Source organism: Elephantulus edwardii, unplaced genomic scaffold (assembly GCF_000299155.1).
Source record: "Elephantulus edwardii isolate Elephantulus edwardi_28Jun2011 unplaced genomic scaffold, EleEdw1.0 scaffold00006, whole genome shotgun sequence".
Classification (NCBI taxonomy): domain Eukaryota; kingdom Metazoa; phylum Chordata; class Mammalia; order Macroscelidea; family Macroscelididae; genus Elephantulus; species Elephantulus edwardii.
The window spans coordinates 31,376,297-31,396,053 of NW_006399756.1; the positions used below are offsets into that span (position 1 = coordinate 31,376,297).

Consider the following 19,757-nt stretch of genomic DNA (forward strand, 5'->3'; position numbering starts at 1 on the left):
TCATGAAGAACTGTAGCCAACACTTCTCCCTTCATCCTGTAATGTCCACGTTGCTCAGAGGGGTCTGCTACACCAGGCTATTCTTGGCAATAGCATTCAAAGTCCTCACTTTGGTCACATCTGTTACCTTTAGAGAATATTCTGAATTAGAAACTGAGGCTCCCATGGAAACATAGGGATTTCTGCAACAGAAATAACAAAGGAACAAATAATTATATAAGTTGTTAGGAGAAGCTCTCACTAGACGAGCCTTCCAAGGAGTACACAGTATCATAGACTGGTTTATGACTCAAGAGCAAGGACCCTGGGAACAACAAACTCCACAAGTTTTTATTACTTGAAACATACAGTATTCTTGATTTTCTATCTGGAAGTTTTAAGGCTCCTGCTGCTTTCATATCTTATTTTATTTCAACCTATAAATAAAAAATAACTTTCAACTATTAAATTAGGAACCCTGGTGGAGAAGTGTGTTGGTTACATGTCAGACTGCAAACTGAAAGGTTGGCAGTTAGAATCCACTAAGCACATCAAAGGAGAACAATGGACAGCCTCCTCCTATAAATATTTAAAACAATGTAAAGTCTCTTCCTCAGAAACCTGATCGAGGGTCTCTATGAAGCCAGAAAAGATTTTACAGCAATGAGGTTGGAGTTTTATTAAAAAAACAAAAAAATAAGTATGATTTAAAAAAAAAAATTCCATTTCATGATGCTGATGTAATTTTAAAAGCACCTAAAACACAGAGTAAAGGGAAGGGAAGGGTGATTAGGTGATGAGGTACTAAGATAAGATGACTAAAGATGGGAGGGAGGGGTTTGTGTGGGGAGAAGGGTGCAACAATGAATGAATGGAATTCCAAAATCTCTGTAGATGTTCATTGAAATGAAAAATAAACAAAATAAATTTAGGGGAGCTCTGGTGGCCTAGTGGCAAGGAGCTGCAACTACAATCCCAGAGGTACACGGTTCGAATCCACCAGATGCTCTGCCGGGGAAGGAGGGTCAATCTCCTCCTGTACCAGTCAGATCTGATTTGACTGTACACTCACACAAAAATAAGAAAATTTAAAACAAAAAAAATTTTTTTAAAAATGACTAAAGATGGCTTTGACTCTCCAATCCTTACATCACAGCTATTACCTCTGATAAATGAAAGAACAGGCAAATGGGTATGCATGGATACTGGACTCATCTGAAGCTTAGTTGCTGAATTAAACTAATATTTCTTGGTTTAAGCTCAGTAGTGCCTTAAGGATATGGAGGTTCAGAAATATAAGAACCATTTCAAATCATTTCAAATCCAGCAATGATTTATTCTTACAGTACTAATTATAACATTCCTTTCAGTAATCATGCTACTAAGATTTTCCCATTTAGGAAAATAATCCATTATACTGTCCATTACACCATCCGTTCTTATATGAGTTAAAGAACATATTTTTACCGAAACTTCATTCCTGAGTCCCTGGCTGACCGAGCAGAACAGTGGAATTCTGTAGCACCTGACCCCTCAAGGATCCTCTGCAGATTTCTGTCTGTTATGCCACCTCCTGTTGGAAAGAATCAGTAGTAGAAAAGAAGTTTGCCTAAAGTGAATAAAAATGATTTTGCTGCACTGAAATCCCTCAATAACTCAAGGATTACTCTCCCTACTAAGCTAGAAATGAGATTAGAAAAAAAATTCTAAAAGAGGTAAGACTCTGGGAGTTTGGTGGCCTTCTGAGTTGGGCTACCAATCCACAGGCAGGGTGGTTCGAGTCTACCAGCAGCTCCTCGGAAGAAAGATGGGCAATTTCTTGTGATTTATAGCCTCTGAAAACCCACTGGAGGGCCAGCTATGAGTCAGTTCTGATTTGACAGTACAGAACAACAAGAAGGACTCTGGAGAAAAACTATTAAGATCACAGAACCTAAGACAGAATCTTACATGTTCACTTGTTTAACATAACAAAGCTATACACTACTAGACTTTAAAGCTGAAAAAAATTATTCTGTGTTAAGGGTTCAATGATAATAAATAAAACCACTGAGTAAGTCTCCTCTGCTCTCTCCCTCAATTACAAAAAAATAAAATAAAAAGAACAGACTTGAGGAAGAAACTCTAAAACCATACACAGCTTAAAGAGAAGTTTCTGAAAGAAAGATCCTCTAAGTTCAGGATTCGAGAGGTATGTGGACAAGACAAGAAAAAAAAAGGTGTGCTGACATCATTGACACAGGAGTAATCTAAGTGCTATATATTCATTAGGGAGCTCTGGTGTCAACTATAAGGCATGTGGTTTGAATTCACCAGGCTGCTCTGCAGGAAAAAGATAGGCATTTTCTTCCCATGTGATTTATCGGCTCCGAAAAACCACTGAAGGGTTAGCTGTGAGTCATTCTAACTCAGTGGCATTTAACAGATATATTTATTACCAAAATGTACTTCTTTTTCACTTCACTTCAAAGAAGAATCTGATTCTACTTATTACAACTGCACACCCACGAGTTTTATGCTGACTCATCTGTTATGAACAATTCCTATGCTATAAATGTATGTAATAAGCATTTAGATATATAGATATAAACCTGACTTGATAACAATAGATTATAAATATGAAATTCCTTTATTCATTTTTATATTTCTCAACTAATACACAGAATATAATCAGTAAATATTTTTTAATTACTGGTTAAATATCTACTTTGTATCTCAGGCTATTCAAGTTGCTAAATAACCTGTTCTTACACACTTCTAGATTAATTAAATTGGCTTTCTTATTATTTATTAACATTTTCTTATTGGTCCTTAAGTAGAAAGAATACAGACTATGAAGGCAGATTTAGACTGAATTCCTGGTTCCACTATTGTCCATTTTTACAGCTGAGTGACCTCAGATAAATTACTTAAATCCACTGGGTACATTATTGCACCAATAAAAAATAGGCCATACTGTCTACCTCTTAAGCATATGATGAGAATTAAAATAAAACGGGGGGGGGGATCCTGTTATTTCCTTCTTACAAATAACAAAATATCTGACCTTTGAAACACGTGTTGCTCAATTATCAGTAACTTTAGTACATAAGTAATACATTTTCTAAACACAGGTTAATATACTTAGTTCATTATTTTCACTCTAAAGATAAGGAAGAGGGAACCTAGTATGCTGCAAGCTTCATTTACCAAAGTCCTTAAAGGGCATTTACCATGTCACTTCTATATTTTCCAATGATAAGTATACAACAGGCATTCAGGTTGATTTGCCTAGGAATTTTTTCACTCTTTAGTAAATATTTATCAGAAATGACAACAATTTGTTTATAGGTATTTTCTGTGAATGATTAAGTAAAAGGATTGTTTTCTATTTATTTCTGTCTTCTTTTTCCAGTACAGAACATGACATATTGGGAGCTTTGGTGGCCTAGTGGTAAGAGACTGTGCTACAATTCCAAAGGCATAGAGCTCCCAAAGGCACATCAACTGCTCTGCTGGAGAAGAACAAGCAATCTCCTTGCCCTGCGATTTACTCCTTCTAAAAACCTGCTGGAGTTTCATAGATGGCATATAGTTAACATGTTCTTAGCAAGGTATGCTGAATTAGTCACAAACTTATTTGTGTGCGTGTGGTGGTGATGGAGATCACAAACAATATTTATGTAACATTTTCTTCCCACTTAAGAACATAAATCTCTTGAGGAAGTAAGTTCCTTGTGGAACTCTGTACCAAATGTAACGCCTTAACAGTTATATATTAAGCAAAGAACTCATTATAAACACTTGCCTCAAGTCTGGATATTAGTTGTTAATGAAAGAAGAAAAAAAAAGAAAGAAAGAAAAGTACATTTAGTCCTGAACAGAAACATACGACGTTGACTAAACCTCTTTAATCTTGTCTGACTAGAACATGCTGCTGTGCTGTGTCTTCACACCACTTCCTGTTCATTTTGCCCTTCTAAGAAGATGAGAAATCTCTCATGTGAAAACACTGGAAGGTCAGCTATTAATCAGTTTTGACTAAACAGCCCGCAACAACAATACGACAGAGTAGAAGTGCCCCATAGTTTTCCCAGGTTGTTATCTTTATGGGAGTAGATCACCAGTTCTTTTCTCCTGCAGACTGACCAGTGTCACTCTGAATGTTTAACTGCTGTACTGTCAAGGGTCCTTGATTAATCTATAAAGGGTCTTACTTGGATAAAGAATATGTTTTTTATAAACTCATGTTCCAAAAACTTGCTATAGGTCAAAGCCTTTCTAAAATTCTGAGAATATCCCTCACCTTAGTCTCTTCTGAGAAGTTGCCTTTTATGTGGCTTTCATTACTTAAACCCTATAAATCATCCTTAGCAGCACTGATAATGAGATGGCGAGACAATGGATGCCTTGTGATGTAATGTAAAATGAAGTATACAGATTTACCCATGAAATATTCTGACCAAAACCATTTAACCAGAATATATTCCAACAGTATGATCTAATCACTAAAGGAAATACAGACTGAAAAAGAAGTGAAATACTGCAGCAAATAACTGCCTCTGAAAACCCATGGAGGGTCAGCTATGGGTTGTCTGATTCAATGGCACATAACAACAACACAAGTTTTCTATCCCCCACCCCCTTGTTTTTTTTTAAAAAAAAGTTAAATACTATAAAAGTAAACAATATGATAAATTCAAAAAGCAGATTCTAAAAAAAAAAAAGAAAGTAGATTTTATAGCACAAGTGGCCCATTATTTTGTCATTTTTCTTAAGCAAGAAAAAGGAGAATTTCTATATGAAAAGATATTAAATTTCTCAGGTACATACCTAGGAGTGCAATTTCTAGATCTAACAACAGTAGCTCTAACTTTTAGACGAATCATTTATTGTTGGAAAAAAGAAAAAGAAGACATTAAAAAAGATCCAGTGCAATGCTTGTTCCTTGGTAGGATTTAAGTGAACACATGGCTGTCGAAAACATTCTAGGGATAAGTGGAGAAAAATTAGTATGGCGAATACTAAATGGTATTACAGAATTAGTATTTTGAAAGGTATGAACTACAGAAAATGCTGTGGTTATATAAAAAACGTCCTTTTTATTAAAGACATGTAGAAAGAATATATAACGCTTCCTTTAATTTTACTTTAAAATACCTCAAGAAAAGTTAAGAAAATGCAATAAAACGTTAAATCTAGGGGATGAGTATATGAGTAGTCATGCTTTTTTTCACTTTTTAATATAGTTTATAAATTTACTATTAAGAAAAATCAACATTGTCTCACCAACTCTAGGTTACTTTATCTAATTCTTTAACAACTTTATTTCTAGTGGGAAACTTTGGATCTAGTTAATTTTACGGTTGTCTTCATGAGTATATGATCAAATTATTCTAGCTACAAGGAAAAATTCAGAGGTCAGAGATTTTCAAGAAACTAAGAGTTATCTAAATGCTACCTTATCAACCAAATCTAACACTTGCTAACCACTAGAACACTTGGCCCTAACAAAGTGGGGCAGCATCAAATGTGCTGTGCTTGAGTAGGGTATCAGTTACATTTGCAAAATACTAGTCCACAGGAGAGCAAGCATGAAGAAATCTCCATTCCAATCTATTTTTTCATTTGCTAGTCTCTGACCTAATACTTATTTTCTTCCTTCTAAAACCCCTTCTTTAGGTTCTAATTCCAGCACCACCATCAGTTTCTAATGAGTTCATCCCAGTTCAGGGCAAACTCATCTGTGTCAGAGTGAAACTTTGTCCTACAAAATTTTCAACAGTTACTTTTTGGAAGTAGATGACCAGGCCTTTCCTTCATGGTGCCTCTGGGTGGACTGAAATTTCCAATCTTTTATTTAGCAGCTGAGAACATTAACTGTTTGCATTAATAAGGAACTTCAATTCCAGCACAGATTCCCCAGCTGTAAACATTTTAATCTGTGTTCTCCCATGCACTGGTGATGTACCAGCATTTTCTCCCTTATTCCCCTGCCTCCTTTGTTCTTCCTCTACTACCGGTCAGTGTTATAGCTAGTGAATGGATATATAAATAAATACCTGGCATTACCACAATTCTGCCTTTTGCCTGAAAAAAGAAGAAAAAAGTAAATTTTAATACTCTTCTCTTAAATAGGATAAGGCAGTGAGAACATAACATGGGTCAGAATATATTAAATTTAAAAATTATTACTAATGTCTAATTTTTGGCATATTTCTATTTCTTTGGATTCTTAGACAAGATGTGTAGCACAACAGCTCTTTCTATCCAGAAAGCTCATTTTATTGCCTTTAAGACTTGTACTGTTACAATTACAAGTAGGATAATCCAGTATAAATTCTAGATAATCATACTATCTTCAGAAAAGCCATATACACAAACTATAAAATCAATTAAATTCTGAATTCTTAGTGGAATGGAATGAAGTGGCTGAACTAAGGCTTTCTCTGAAAACAGTGAGCATAAGCCTAATTTTAAAGGAAAAGGTAACTAAAAAAATCCACTTTAATTCTGTATCTTTAATAGTATTCACTCTATATTGTCTTATGAATCAAACTCATTTAACTATCTTTAAGTACGAAAACTAAGTTATTTATACTTATTTAATTTCTGATCATTCTGGAAGATAAGTCTTTAGGTTTAAATCAAAATTTCATCTCTTAAGTAAGTTTGGGTAGGATATTTAATATCACAGACAGGCAAAGGGGTATAATTTCATTATAAAATTTATACTTGGAAGAACGACTAGAAAGTATGCAGGTAACAATAACAGAAAAAATTTACATAATCTGTCAAGTTCATTAATCTGTTAAATAAAATGTACCAAGTTACACATGATTTGAATTTTTTTCATGTATTTCCTGAAATAAATTTTTATTGCTGAACCAGCCAAACCTGTTACCAATGACAATAATTACAAATCATTTGTCTCAACTACTTAGTTTGTAGTGTATGTGTTCAAAGTTAAGCACAAAATCTTTCTTTGATTCAGTATCATTAAACTATGGCAAAAATTCAGTTAGCAATCTCATATAACTTTAGTTTCTTTTTCCATAAAAAAATGACACATTATACTAATATATTAAGAAAACACAACAAATGTTGAAAAGAAGATTTAGTTCTACATCATGGCCAGTTAGGAGAAATGAGCACACGGAAAAGTGCAGAGGAGAGAACAGGAAAAGAAGAAAGGAAGGAAGGGGGAGGGGGGAAGGGAATAAAGTAAAAGAACCCCAGCTAACAACAGAAATAATAAATGCAAAGAAAAGGATAGAACCGGAAACCCTTTAGAAGCAATCACAGAACAGAGATAGTGAAAAGGGATGTGGCACTAACAGCAAAGTAGAAAGGCCTGTGGGCAGAGATGGACACTTTTAAAATGATGTACATGGACTTTAGGGGAGCAACCAACTCCCTACTCTGGAGCTCTAAGGTAGAGAAGCCACAGTGTGCACCAAGTAACTGCCTCGATGGAGTTAAGGGGAGCATTCAGAACGATTGTGAAGGATCTGTACATAATGGCAACAAACCCTGGGTTGCTGTTAGGTGCTGTTTAGTATCAACTCTAAGACCAGCAGAATGAAGTCCTACCCAATCTTGTTTATCCTCACAACCTCTCATACAAACTCTAGTTCCAAAAAGCTATCTATATCCTATAAAAAAATATATGAACTTATTAACTGAAAAGAAGTCAGGATAAGAAATAAGAATAAAGTATGCTGAAGCAAAAATGGGAAACAGATCAATAAATGACTTGAAAAGAGTTGTAAGGTGTTAGCAAACCTATTCCTTCTCACAGCAAGCCTAAGACGACAGAAAGAAACACACGGCTTGGTTCTGTGCCATCCTTGAATCGTTTGATTTCATGGTTGCATCCACTGTATCAATCCACCTTTTTGAGGATCTTCATCTAACTTTACTGGGCATCATGTCCTTCTCTAGGGATTGGTTCTTCTGATAATACGTCAAAGTATGTGGGACAGTCTTACCATTCTTATTTCTTAGGAGTATTTTGGCTGGACTTTTTCTAAGCCAGATTTGTTCATTCTTATGGTGGTTCATGGTAGTTAATATTCTTCATCAAGACCATAACTCTGAGGCATCAATTCTTCTTCAATCTTCCTTACTCATTATGTAGCTTTCACATGCATATGCTGGTTTGTTGTTAGGTGCCGACAAGTACAACTCATAGTGACCCTATGAATAGCCGACCTGAACTCTGCCGTATCCTGTGCCATCCTCATCATCTCTGACACACTAAAGCCCAGTGCTGAAGTCACTGTGTCAATCTATCTCACAGAGGTCTTCCTGTCCTTCGCTGACCTTCCATCTTTCCCATATGATGGCCTTACCAAAGGAACAGCCTCCTCACCTAGCTCCATGTCCAAACTATGAAAGATGAAGCTTAACTATCTTTGCATCCAAGGAACACGCTGGTTGCACTTTTTTCGAGACATTCATTGGACATTCATTAACTGTTCTGTTTGTTCTTTTGGCAGTCCACAGGAAACTGAGTACTCTTCTCTAGCACCACAACTGAAGAGTCAATTTTTCTGTCATTTTTACTCATTGACCAGTTCTGAGATGTGTAGCAGGTGACTGAGAAGACTATAGTCTAGATAAGTTACACTTTGGTCTTCAAAATGATGTCACCGCTCTTCAGCATTTTGGAAGGGTCCCTGACAGCAGACTTGCCCAGTGCAATACATCTCCAGATTTCTTGACTGTTGGTACTAAGGGTGTTGACTTTGGATCCAATCATTGACCATCTATCATAATATTGACTGTTGGTCCTGTGGTGAGGACTTTTGTTTTCTTGATGTCTTGAAATATAGTCCATACTGAAGGCTGTAGTCTTTGATCTTCTGCAGTAAGAGTTTATCCTCGTCACTTTCAGCAAGCAAACTTGTGTCATCTTCATGATGCAGGCTGTTGATTGAAAATATCAAAGCTTGGGTTTGATGAACCATATCCTCGACATCTTTTGTTGTTGTTGTTATGTGTCATCAAGTCGCTTGTGACTCATAGCAACCCTATGTACAAGAGCTCTAAACACCCTATTATCCTGTGCTAACCTAGCCATCTCAAACACACTCATTCCCACCACTCCAGTCACAGAATTAATCCATCTAATCGAAGATCTTCCTTTCCTTTGACGCCCCTCCACTCTGCCAAACATGATGTCCCTCTCCAAGGACCAGTTCCTCCTTGCAACATGCCCAAAGTATGTCAGGTGAAGCTTCAGAAACCTTGACTCCAAGGAGCATTCCGGAACCTTGACTCCAAGGAGCATTCTGGCGTCACCTTCTCCAGGACAAACCTGTTTGTTCTCCTAGCAGTTCATGGTATATTCAACACTCTTCTCCAGCACCACAGCTCAAAGGCATCAATTCTCCTTCTATCATCCCTATTCACTGTCCAACTCTCTGATGCATAGCACAGAATTGCGAAGACTATAGCCCAGATCAGGCGCACCTTAGTCTCTAGCCTGACGTAGTTGCTCTTCAGTACTCTTGAGAGGTCCCTCACAGCTGACTTTCCCAAAGCAATTCATCTCCTGATTTCCTGGCTGCTGTTACCAAGAGTGTTGACTGTGGATCCAAGTAAACTAAAACTGTTAACTATCTCAGTCTCTTCACCATCCATACTAATGCTGCCAATTGGCCCAGTGGTGAGAATCTTTGTTTTCTTGATGTTGAGCTTCAATCCATATTGAAGACTGCAGTCCTTGACCTTCTGCAGCAAGCGCTTCAGGTTCTCCTCAGTTTCAGCAAGCAAGGTTGTGTCATCCGCATAATGCAGGTTGTTGAGGACTCTTCCACCAATCCTGATACCACATTCCTCCTCGTACAGCCCAGTGTCTCAGATGATCTGCATACAAATTGAAAAGGTATGGAGACAGAATATATCCCTGACGGACCACCTTCTTGATTTTGAACCATCCAGTGTCTCCCTGCTCTGTTCTGACGATTGCCTCTTGGTCCAAGTACAGTTTTAGCATTAACACAATCAAATGTTCTGGGATTCCTATTCTTTTATTTGTATTTTATATCCTGTTCTTTGATGTTATCAATACCTTTATACTTTAATACATTTGAGGCACAAATAGAGACTTGTACACCAGTGTTCATAGCAGCATTATCACTATCACAAGAACATGAAAAGAGCCCAGATGTCCAACCGCAATCAAATTAATTGAGAAATTATGGTACATTCACACAATGGAATACTATGCAGCACGCAGAAGGAATGATTTTATAAATTACTACCTAACTTAGGAGGGACTGGAGAGCATTATCCTGAGTGAACTCAGTTCTATAAAGACAAATACTACATAAAAAAAAAAACAAAACACACCTGTAGAATGAGTATGAAGACCCAAGTGGTGGAGGGTGGAAGCAGAGGGGTGAGGATAGCCTAGGGGGGCAGCTAATCATAGGATCATACAGTTTGATGAGTGGTGGCGATGAAGTAAACTGGAAAGATCTGTTGTGAAAAACTTATGTATTTGCACTTTGTAAATAAACCAGTATAAAAAAAAATACAAAATCAAAGTGGCATCTTTAAAGAAATCTTTTGCAGATTCCAGTATATCATACTGAGAGATAATTACTTCTAGGAGTAAAGTTAATGGAGAAAGTAGAAATAGAATGTACATACAGACAATGAAGACTGTAAAGGATCAGGACACAGGAGGATCAACCTGGGAGGAAGTGACAAAAGGACAATGTGACTACTACAATTAGCAAATAGGAACAGATTATGTTCAGCTATTCAAAGGGGGAGGATGAAGGAGAGAAGAAAATAGAAGATGGAAGGGAAAAATCTCTAGGGCAGCAGGGATAATGGACAAGACAGAGGGGTGTAAAGGAATAGGCAAGATGCAATGAGACTTAATGAGATGGTGATAAAAGGCATTGATCAATAGTAAATAATTCTATAAAACACAATGTACATAAATGAAATACAATATATAGAAGTGACTATATGAAAATCAATTAAAAAAAGGAGTGTGTTCATGTATGAGAGTATCTAACTCATCTCTTCCTAACAACCGGTAATTAACCTATAAATCCCTCACACGTACATACACATACCCACATTCTGAAATGTATTATGAAATGGCAGTTCTATTGACTTTCCCCTCTACTCTAGTAAGGAATTTTTTTAAATTGAAGTCTGATTTATTAACTTTTCTAGTTTAAAATCCTTCAGGTTTTCCTCACTCAAACAAGAATAAAATACGAACTATTTAACAAGATTTTCAGGTCTTGAATCTTTTGAAATCTTTTCTGGATATCATTCTCTTCATGTTCAACTTTTGGCCTTTCTTCACACATACACTTTGGTCATCATCATAGTACAAATGACCTAGTAATAATTAAAAAGTCTATACAGAAAATTAGGAGATCCCAAATAAGCAAACCCACATCAGATCCATAAGAAAAATTTAAGAAAATTAATTTTTATGGCTTTGGAGAAGTGGAAATAAAATTACTTCCAGGTTGTTAAGTGCCATTAAATGGAGTACAACTCATAACAACCCTAGAAACAGATCTAACTGGAAGGAATGGCATCCACTTCCTTAACAACATGCCTCCAGAAACTCTATGAACTTTGATAAATGTTGCTAGTTGTAGAGGGGCTTCAGGCCTTTTGTTCATAGAGTCTCTATGAGTTGTGCTTGACTTGAAGGCAATCAACAACAACAAACAGATCTAAACCTTGTCCTATCTTGTGCCACCCTCATCATTACTGACATACTTGAGCCCACTGCCACAGTCCCTGTGTCAATCAGTCTTGTTGAGGGTCTCCTCTCTTCACTGATCTCCACCTTTCCAAGGAAGAGCTCCTCCCAACAGCATATCCAAAGTATGTGAGATGAAGCGTTGCCATCCTTGTCTCTAAAGAGCACTCTGGCTGTACCTTCTCCATGACATATCTGTTCTTTTGACAGTCCATGGAATATTCCATATTCTCTTCCAACATCACATCTCAAAGGCATCAATTCTTCTCTCATCCTTATTCATTATCCAGTTCTCATATGCATAGCAAGTGATTAAAAAGATCATGGCCTGAGTCAGGCACACCTTGATCTTTCAAGTGGCATCATTGATCCTCAGTACTTTGGAAAGATTTCTGATAGCAGACTTTCTTAAAACAAAATATCTTTTGATTTTTTGACTGCTCCCGAGGGAGGTGATTATAGATACAAGAGGAAATCATTGACAATTTCAATCTCTTCTCCATCTATCATGTTATCTACTGATCCGGTCATGGGGATTTTTTTCTTTTCAATGTGGAAATGTAATCCATTCTGAAGGCTGTAGTCTTTGATCTTCAGCAGCAAGTGTTTCAAGTCCTCTTCACTTTCAGCAAGCAATGTTGTGTTATCTGGATAATGTAGATTGTTGCTAAGTCTTCTTCCAAACCTGATACCACATTCTTCTTCAGAGAGTCCAACTTTTGAATGATTTGCTCAGCATATAGACTGAACAGATATGGAGAAAGAATATAGTCCTTAACACATACCTTTCTTGATTTTAAACTATGCACAGTTTAAATTCTGGAGAAGAAATATGGGCAATCTCCTTCTGTGCAATTTATTGCCTTTGAAAACCCCCTGGAGGGTGAGCTATAGGTCTGGTCTGACTTGACAGTACACAATAACAACATGCCAAACACTGGTGCTCTCTGTCTTTTACAGATCTTATTTTTAAATCTCTTAGATCAACCAAAGAAGCCATTAAAATTTTCATAAATTCATACATGAGGAAATAGCCTTAAATGTTGGTAATGTATTCAGTATCATACAGGAAGTCTCAAACCTGAGTCTCTAGTTTTGAACCCTCTGCTCTCAAAAGTCCGTACTGTAGATGTGATTTTAGAATTAAGTTTCTAAATTACTGGTAACTACAGAGTACTGCCTCTGTACAGGCGTTAAAGAAACAGACACAATAAGCTAACCTTTAGCTATTCTCAGATGATACTAATTTATTAGGGGACACCAGAAAAAGACATTTCCTTCTATTTTGTTGACATAAAGAGATAAAAGAAAATATAAAAGATGGGTATTATTTGAGTTTTACAGTTTATCTCCAAATATTATTTGTATTGTAATTTTTTATGGGAACCTGAGTGTACATAGGCTAACAGTGAGAAGATGTGACTTAAAACAATAGTATACTACCAGATAGCCAAGAAAAGGTAAAATGTGCTGTGTATCTGAGTTAGATTTGACTTTTCAGGCATTATCTATAATTTGGGGCACTCATGTGGAAAAAATGAGCATTACAGAACTAATTACTGCCAGCTTGCTTTTTCCCATTGAGTAATCATGAAACCAGTGACTATATTCACAACCTAGCTGGCCAACAGAATGTCAAGAGTAATCACAACAGAGTGTTAGAAAGAAAAGAAACTGTACCTGATCGATAAGCCTCTTTATTAGGGGTAATCCTTCTAGTGCTGAACTGTCACATCCACTGGTCAATACTCGTTCAAATCCCAGGGTTAAGAGGGTCTCCAGACCTGCCACTGGATCACGAACCATGTCAAAGGCTGAAAGAAATATAATTGACTCCTAAACAGATACATTGCAGTGCAGTGTTTTCCAAAATGTAACTTATATATAGTGATGCATTAGATCTGGTTTATATTGACTTGTTAAGTGTTCAGAAATTCTGCAAGCTACATTGCAAAAATCTGGTAGCTTAAAATCAGTCAGGACAGAATATTTACACAGCAAAAATTAGCATATATCATAAATTCAGGCTCTTTTCTACCAAGAGCCAATATACCATAGCCTGTATACCATTTGACATGACTCCTTTAGATGGTATACATTTCAACAGAAAAAAAATCACTTAAATGTAGACTGGAAAAAAATAATCTTCAGTATTTGTATGTTTCTCTTGAAAAATAAATTTACTTAAGATTTTATTTAAAGAAAGTAGATATACCAACCAGCACAGTACTATTTATGTATGGTAAAACTGTACATGTCGAATGTAAATGATGAAAATTGGGGAAACTTTGCTCTTAATTGTCTCTGACATGCCTATCCCCATTACCCCAGTGATGGAATCAATCCATCTCATTGAGAGTCTCCTGCAAAGTCCCTCCACTCTCCCTAGCATGACGTCCCTCTCCAACGATTGATCCCGCCTTGCAACATGTCCAAAGCAGGTCAGACGGAGGTTCAGAATCCTTGCCTCCAAGGAGCAGCTTGGCTTCACCCTCTCCAGGACAAACCTGTTTGTTTCTAGCAGTCCATGATCTATTCAATACTCTTCTCCAGCACCACAGCTCAAATGCATCATCAACTCTCCTTCTATCATCCTGTACAACCTATGACTAGCTTACATTTTTAAATTATTTCAGATGCCAAATTTTAAACGATATAATTTTTAGGTGAATTTTACTAACACAAATTACTTTCATGTTTCAAAACATTTGGGGGTGGGTAGGGGGTGGGTATGGGACCAGGAATGGCATCTCCAAGTACTGACTTTAAAGTAATATTTTAGTTATTGCTAGTTTAAATAGTAAATCAAAGAAAACTGTGTTCTAGTAATACCATTCATTAGATAAAGAAACAGGAACAACAAAAATGATTTTAATCTCTAATATCTATAAATGGGTATAAATATTAGTGATTACTGTTATCCTTATCTTTGAATGTTTATTCCAAAATACAGAAAAACATTCAAAACACTCTCAGTTATAACCTCAGAAAGATTAACTAGCCCACCTTCTTTTCATGTACAATGGCAATGACCTGTAAGGGCAAAATTGACTCTTGTTTCTCCTTTTTTTTTTTTTTAATTTTCTTATTTTTGTGTGAGTGTACCGTCAAATCAGATCTGACTGGTACAGGAGGAGATTGTCCCTCCTTCCCCGGCAGAGCATCTGGTGGATTCGAATCGTGCACCTCTGGGATTGTAGTTGCAGCTCCTTACCACTAGGCCACCAGAGCTCCCCTTTGTTTCTCCTTTTTACCAATGGTTGGCCAAAGTAAATAGGAAGTTTAAGTATCTTATTTGCAGATAGGAAGTATTTTTTATGTGAAACTTGCAGCTATTTTTAATAAATCATTCTGATGCAGAGTAACTAACAATACTGAAAAGGAAATCTGAGTATTACAGTTGAGTAGATATCTGTTAATTGTGATCTTAACACTCATTTCTTTTCCCCCCTTCCCTAGCAGTATCCAATTCTCTTTCATGTATTTCAAGCACTTTCAGGAAGTGTATTATCATTTGACAAAGCTGATCTTTCTCTTGGCTCTAGGAATGACTGTGTCTCCCTTAAAGCCAGTCAGCACATTCCATTCCCCTGGCCACAAGGATTTAGGCCTTTTAGGGTTGCATACAAACAAAAGTAATTCAATTAAGATGAATTTCAGGAGACTTGCTTGGAAAGCTTTTACAGGTACATGCACTTGCTGGCATGCTTATTCTCTATTATATTTCCTTCTCTACAATATCTATTTTTAATAAATTTTTTTTGTAACTAAGGCTTCAAAATGTCCAGAAATTTCCCAGATCTAAATATTTTACTCCCTTGATCAGTATAAAGAAATCAACCAGTAACACTATTAATCTAGAGAACTGTGTTCCATAAAAGGTTACAGTATTTTGAGAAATAAGAAAACATAACATTGTTCCATTGCACTTCTGAAATGGAATGACTCACCTCGGTGGAAGGTGACTGGCAGTGGGCGGCAAATAGCTATTAAAAGAAAGTCAAAGAATAACATGAATGAAGAGGTATCACTGGCTATTAGACAGAATTCTTCATGCGAGGCAGGACTTTTTTTATATATAGTTTCTCCTCCCAAGAAAGTAATAGTAAAATGGTAGTCTTATAAATTCAAAGGTCCTTTTTTCCCCACTAATTTCTGATTTCCATATAAAAACTTGATTACCTACTCTTTCTTCTTGCTTTTGCTGTGTGCCACCAAGTCAGAACCAACTCATGGCCTCACAGTACAGGTGGATTGCTTCTGCTCTTCACATCCCCTCACACTCACCAACTGTAATAACTCTTACAGTTTTTAGTGTACAGGTTAAAAGAATCACGATAAACTTACACATTTATCCCTACAGTAAAAGTAACAGAAACTAAGGCAAGTCTGTAAGGCTGGGCCACATACGGCCTGCACTCCAAATATCTACATCGCTACTGTTTAAAATGCGTAGGCTAGAATAAGTGCCTACAGCTGTGACCAAAAAATCAATTTTGTGATCATGCTTTTCCATACTGGGTATATAGATGCAGTTAAGATTAAAGGTTCTTTGGTCCCAGACACAAATTCTTACCCACAAGAGATGTGCACAGCTCTTTGTCAATATGTCCATCTTCAGTCAATGCCCCAAATACCAAACCATCAGCACCATACAGTTTGGCAAGACGAATGTCAGTCTTCATCACCTCAATTTCATGGTCTGAATATAAAAAATCTCCTCCTCGTGGCCGAATCATCACAAAAACTGGAATCTGGACACATTGTTTGACTACTTGAAGGACACCTACAAGAACAGAGAACAGACAAATTAAAATTCAAATATGAGTGAAAAGCTCAAGGAAGTCACTAAAAATGTATCAGTCTTTTACATTTGCACTTGTACATCACTTCAAAAACAAATAAGTGAGGAAACTGTAAGAAACAGGGATTTGAAAGAAAGGAGATCACTACTAAGAAGAAAAATATGCATATGGTAGAGGACAACTAACAGCAAAATTGTTATTGTTGTTGTTATTAAGTGCCATAGAGTTATGACTCATAGCAAACCTATGAAGAACAGCTCTGAACCCTATCCATCATATGCCATCCTTATCATCCCCGACACACTTGAACCCATTACTGCAGACACTGTATCAGCCTACTGCATTGAGTGTTGTCATTAGGTGCTATCAAACTGACACCAATTCACAGTGACCCTGTGTACAACAGAAAAAACCCTGAGCGATCTCACACCACTCTCAACAACCTCTTTTGTGCGTCCATTGCTACAGGCACTGCGTTACTCAATCTCATTGAGGGTCTTTGTCTTCTTCAACGTTTCCAAGCATAGTGTTCTTTTCCAAGGATAGTATCCCCCCCAGAAATATGCCCAAAGTATGTGAGATGAAGTTTCACCATCCTTGCCTCTAAGGAGCACAGTGATTGCACTTCTTCTATGACAGATTAATTCATTTTTTTGGCAGGCAACATTCTTTGACAACACCACAATTCAAAGCCATAAATTCTTCGTTCACTCACTTATTGTTGTCAAGTCTGACACAGCTCATAGCTGAGACTCCAGCAGGTTTTCAGAATCACAAAAGAGATTCTTCATCTTTGTCCTGCAGAACCACCAGTGCCTTCTTACTTACTTATTCTTACTTATTCATTAACCAATGACCACATGCACATAAAGGAATTGCTGGAGTCAACACATTCTAGTGACATGACATCCTTGCTCTTTAGCACTTTAAAGAGGTTAGTTCTTGGCAGCATATTTGTCTAATATGATGCACCAGTTGATTTATTTCTTTATTTTTATTTATTTTTGTGTATGTGTATCAGATCTGACTGGTACAGGAGGAGACTGCCCCTCCTCCTCCAGCAGAGCATCTGGTGGATTCGAATTGTGTGCCTCTGGGATTGCAGTGCAGCTTCTAGCCACTAGGCCACCACAGCTCCACTAGTTGATTTCTTGGTGGCTGCTTGTATGGTTTTGACTGTGGGTCAAAGTTAAATGAAATCATTGACAACTTCAATGTTTTCTCCATTTGTTATAATGTTGCTTCTTGGTCCAGTTGTAAAATGCTTTTTTCCTTTACATTGAGGCATAATCCACACTGAAGGCTATAGTCTTGGGGCTTCTTTAAGTGAGTGCTTCAAGTCCTTCTCAGTTAGCAAGACTGTGTCATATGCAAAAGACAGATTGTTAGTGAGTCTTTCTCCAATCCTGATGCTACATTCTTCATGAAGTCCAGCTTCTTAAATGATCTGTTCAGCATACACATTGATTAAGTATAGTGAAAGGATCCAACTCTTAACACATTTTTCCCTGATTTTAAGTGATACAATATCCCCTTGATCTGTTAGAATGACTGCTTCTTGGGGTTTGTACAAGTTCTGCACGAAAATAATTAAGTGTTCTTGAATTCTCATTTTACTCAATGGTATTCTTAATTTATTATAATCCTCACCATTAAATACTTTTGCAGAGGCAATAAAACATAAGCAAATGTTTTTCTGGTATTCTTTGCTTTCTGCCAAGAGTCATATGACATCAGCTATGATATAATGAGGTCCTTCATTACATGGCCTCTTGTTTGAATCCAGTTTTTAATTTCTAACAGCTTCCTCTCAATGTGCTGTTCCAGGCATTTTTAAATAATTTACAGCAAGATTTCACTTGTGCATCATATTAACATTGTTGGATGATATTAGGATTCTGTCAGATCATATTTTTCTTTTAATGGCCGTAAGTATTTCTATGGTTTTCAGATTTTGTTTTCAAGGGTCTGATATTTTAGAAGTAGATGGCCTGTCCTCTTCTTTGTATCTCTTAGTCTGGATATTCCACTGAAGCCTGTCCCTTGAGTAACTCTGCTGGTATCTGAAATGTGGTATTGTACTTTTGGCCATCACAGCAATGCACATGCCACCACAGCAGAGCAAATTGACAAATGAGTAGTGGGTATCATCCCGGTGGGTTGCAGGTAGCAATCTTCCAAATTTTTTGGCACAGATGAGTGAACATGTCCAGGGACAAATCTGTTTGCTCAAACATTTCAACTGATATTCTATTAATACCTAGAGCCCTACTTTTTACCAATACCCGCAGCATAGCTTTGACTTCTGTAGTACCATAGTTTCTCTGTCATATGCTACTGTCTGACATGGCTCAATGTTGACCAATTCTTTTTGATACAGTGACTCAGTGTATTTCTTCCTCCATCTTTTGAGACTTCTATGAGTAAAGTCGGTGCTCTGGTAGCCTAGTGATTAAGGAGCTGCGTTGCCAAGCTGAAGGCAAATAATTCAAATCTGTCAGTTGCTCCATGGGAGAAAAAGGAGCATTCTCCTTCCATGTAATTTACTGCCTCTGAAAACTCAGCTATGAGTCAGTTCTCACTCAAGAGTACACAACAACACAACCTTAAATAGGTCTAATTGATATAATATCCATCACACAGTGAGCATGACAGCCACCAATAAAGGACTATAATGGAACTGATTATGAAGTATTTTAGGCTCTACAAATTTTTATAATAATGCTGTGTAAAATGCACAACTTACCCATGCTGGGTGTGGTTCCTCCATCCAATAAACTAGAACATAATTCAATTCGACCAGCACCTGTAATAAAATATTGCTCAAGTCATTTTTCTCAAATAGGCTCTTCTTAAATAAGAGAATTTACATTTTTCCTGCTAAATATAGAACAAAGAGTCTTAGAAATCACTTGAGAGAAATTAAATTACAAAACTAATGCAAATATTGTCTGCAACCCACATTGTTATGAAAAGACAAATTTAAAAGAATAAATTTACCGCCTGCCGGGGGGGAACGCATGCGGCCGCCGCCAGACCGTGGAATGCTGCGAGAGAGACCCGGAAGAGACCCGGGAAGAGCAGCAGCCAGTCACCTGCCGCGGAACTCCAGAGGAGCGAAGACTGCCGGACACTGTGGGACCCCCCTGCAGCCCACACCTGTGTGACCCTTAGCACACAGGGTGCTGCTGCATAAACCCCCAGCAGCGCACAAGCCCCGTCCCCACCTCTTGGTGATAGTGTCC

The 19,757-nt window shown here is 37.2% G+C and overlaps 1 protein-coding gene across 1 annotated transcript in view; it reads right to left on the bottom strand.

Moving 5' to 3' along the window:
- The window catches only part of CUTC (cutC copper transporter), a 33,750-nt gene continuing 13,993 nt past the window's right edge, over positions 1 to 19,757 (bottom strand). Inside the window, exons 3-9 of the mRNA XM_006880037.1 lie at positions 19,259 to 19,318; positions 16,284 to 16,493; positions 15,658 to 15,693; positions 13,388 to 13,521; positions 6,021 to 6,048; positions 1,447 to 1,552; positions 1 to 182 (exon numbers count right to left, since the gene is read on the bottom strand). Coding sequence (XP_006880099.1) covers positions 68 to 182; positions 1,447 to 1,552; positions 6,021 to 6,048; positions 13,388 to 13,521; positions 15,658 to 15,693; positions 16,284 to 16,493; positions 19,259 to 19,318 — 689 coding nt within the window. The 3' untranslated portion in view covers positions 1 to 67. The remainder of the gene's footprint in view (positions 183 to 1,446; positions 1,553 to 6,020; positions 6,049 to 13,387; positions 13,522 to 15,657; positions 15,694 to 16,283; positions 16,494 to 19,258; positions 19,319 to 19,757) is intronic.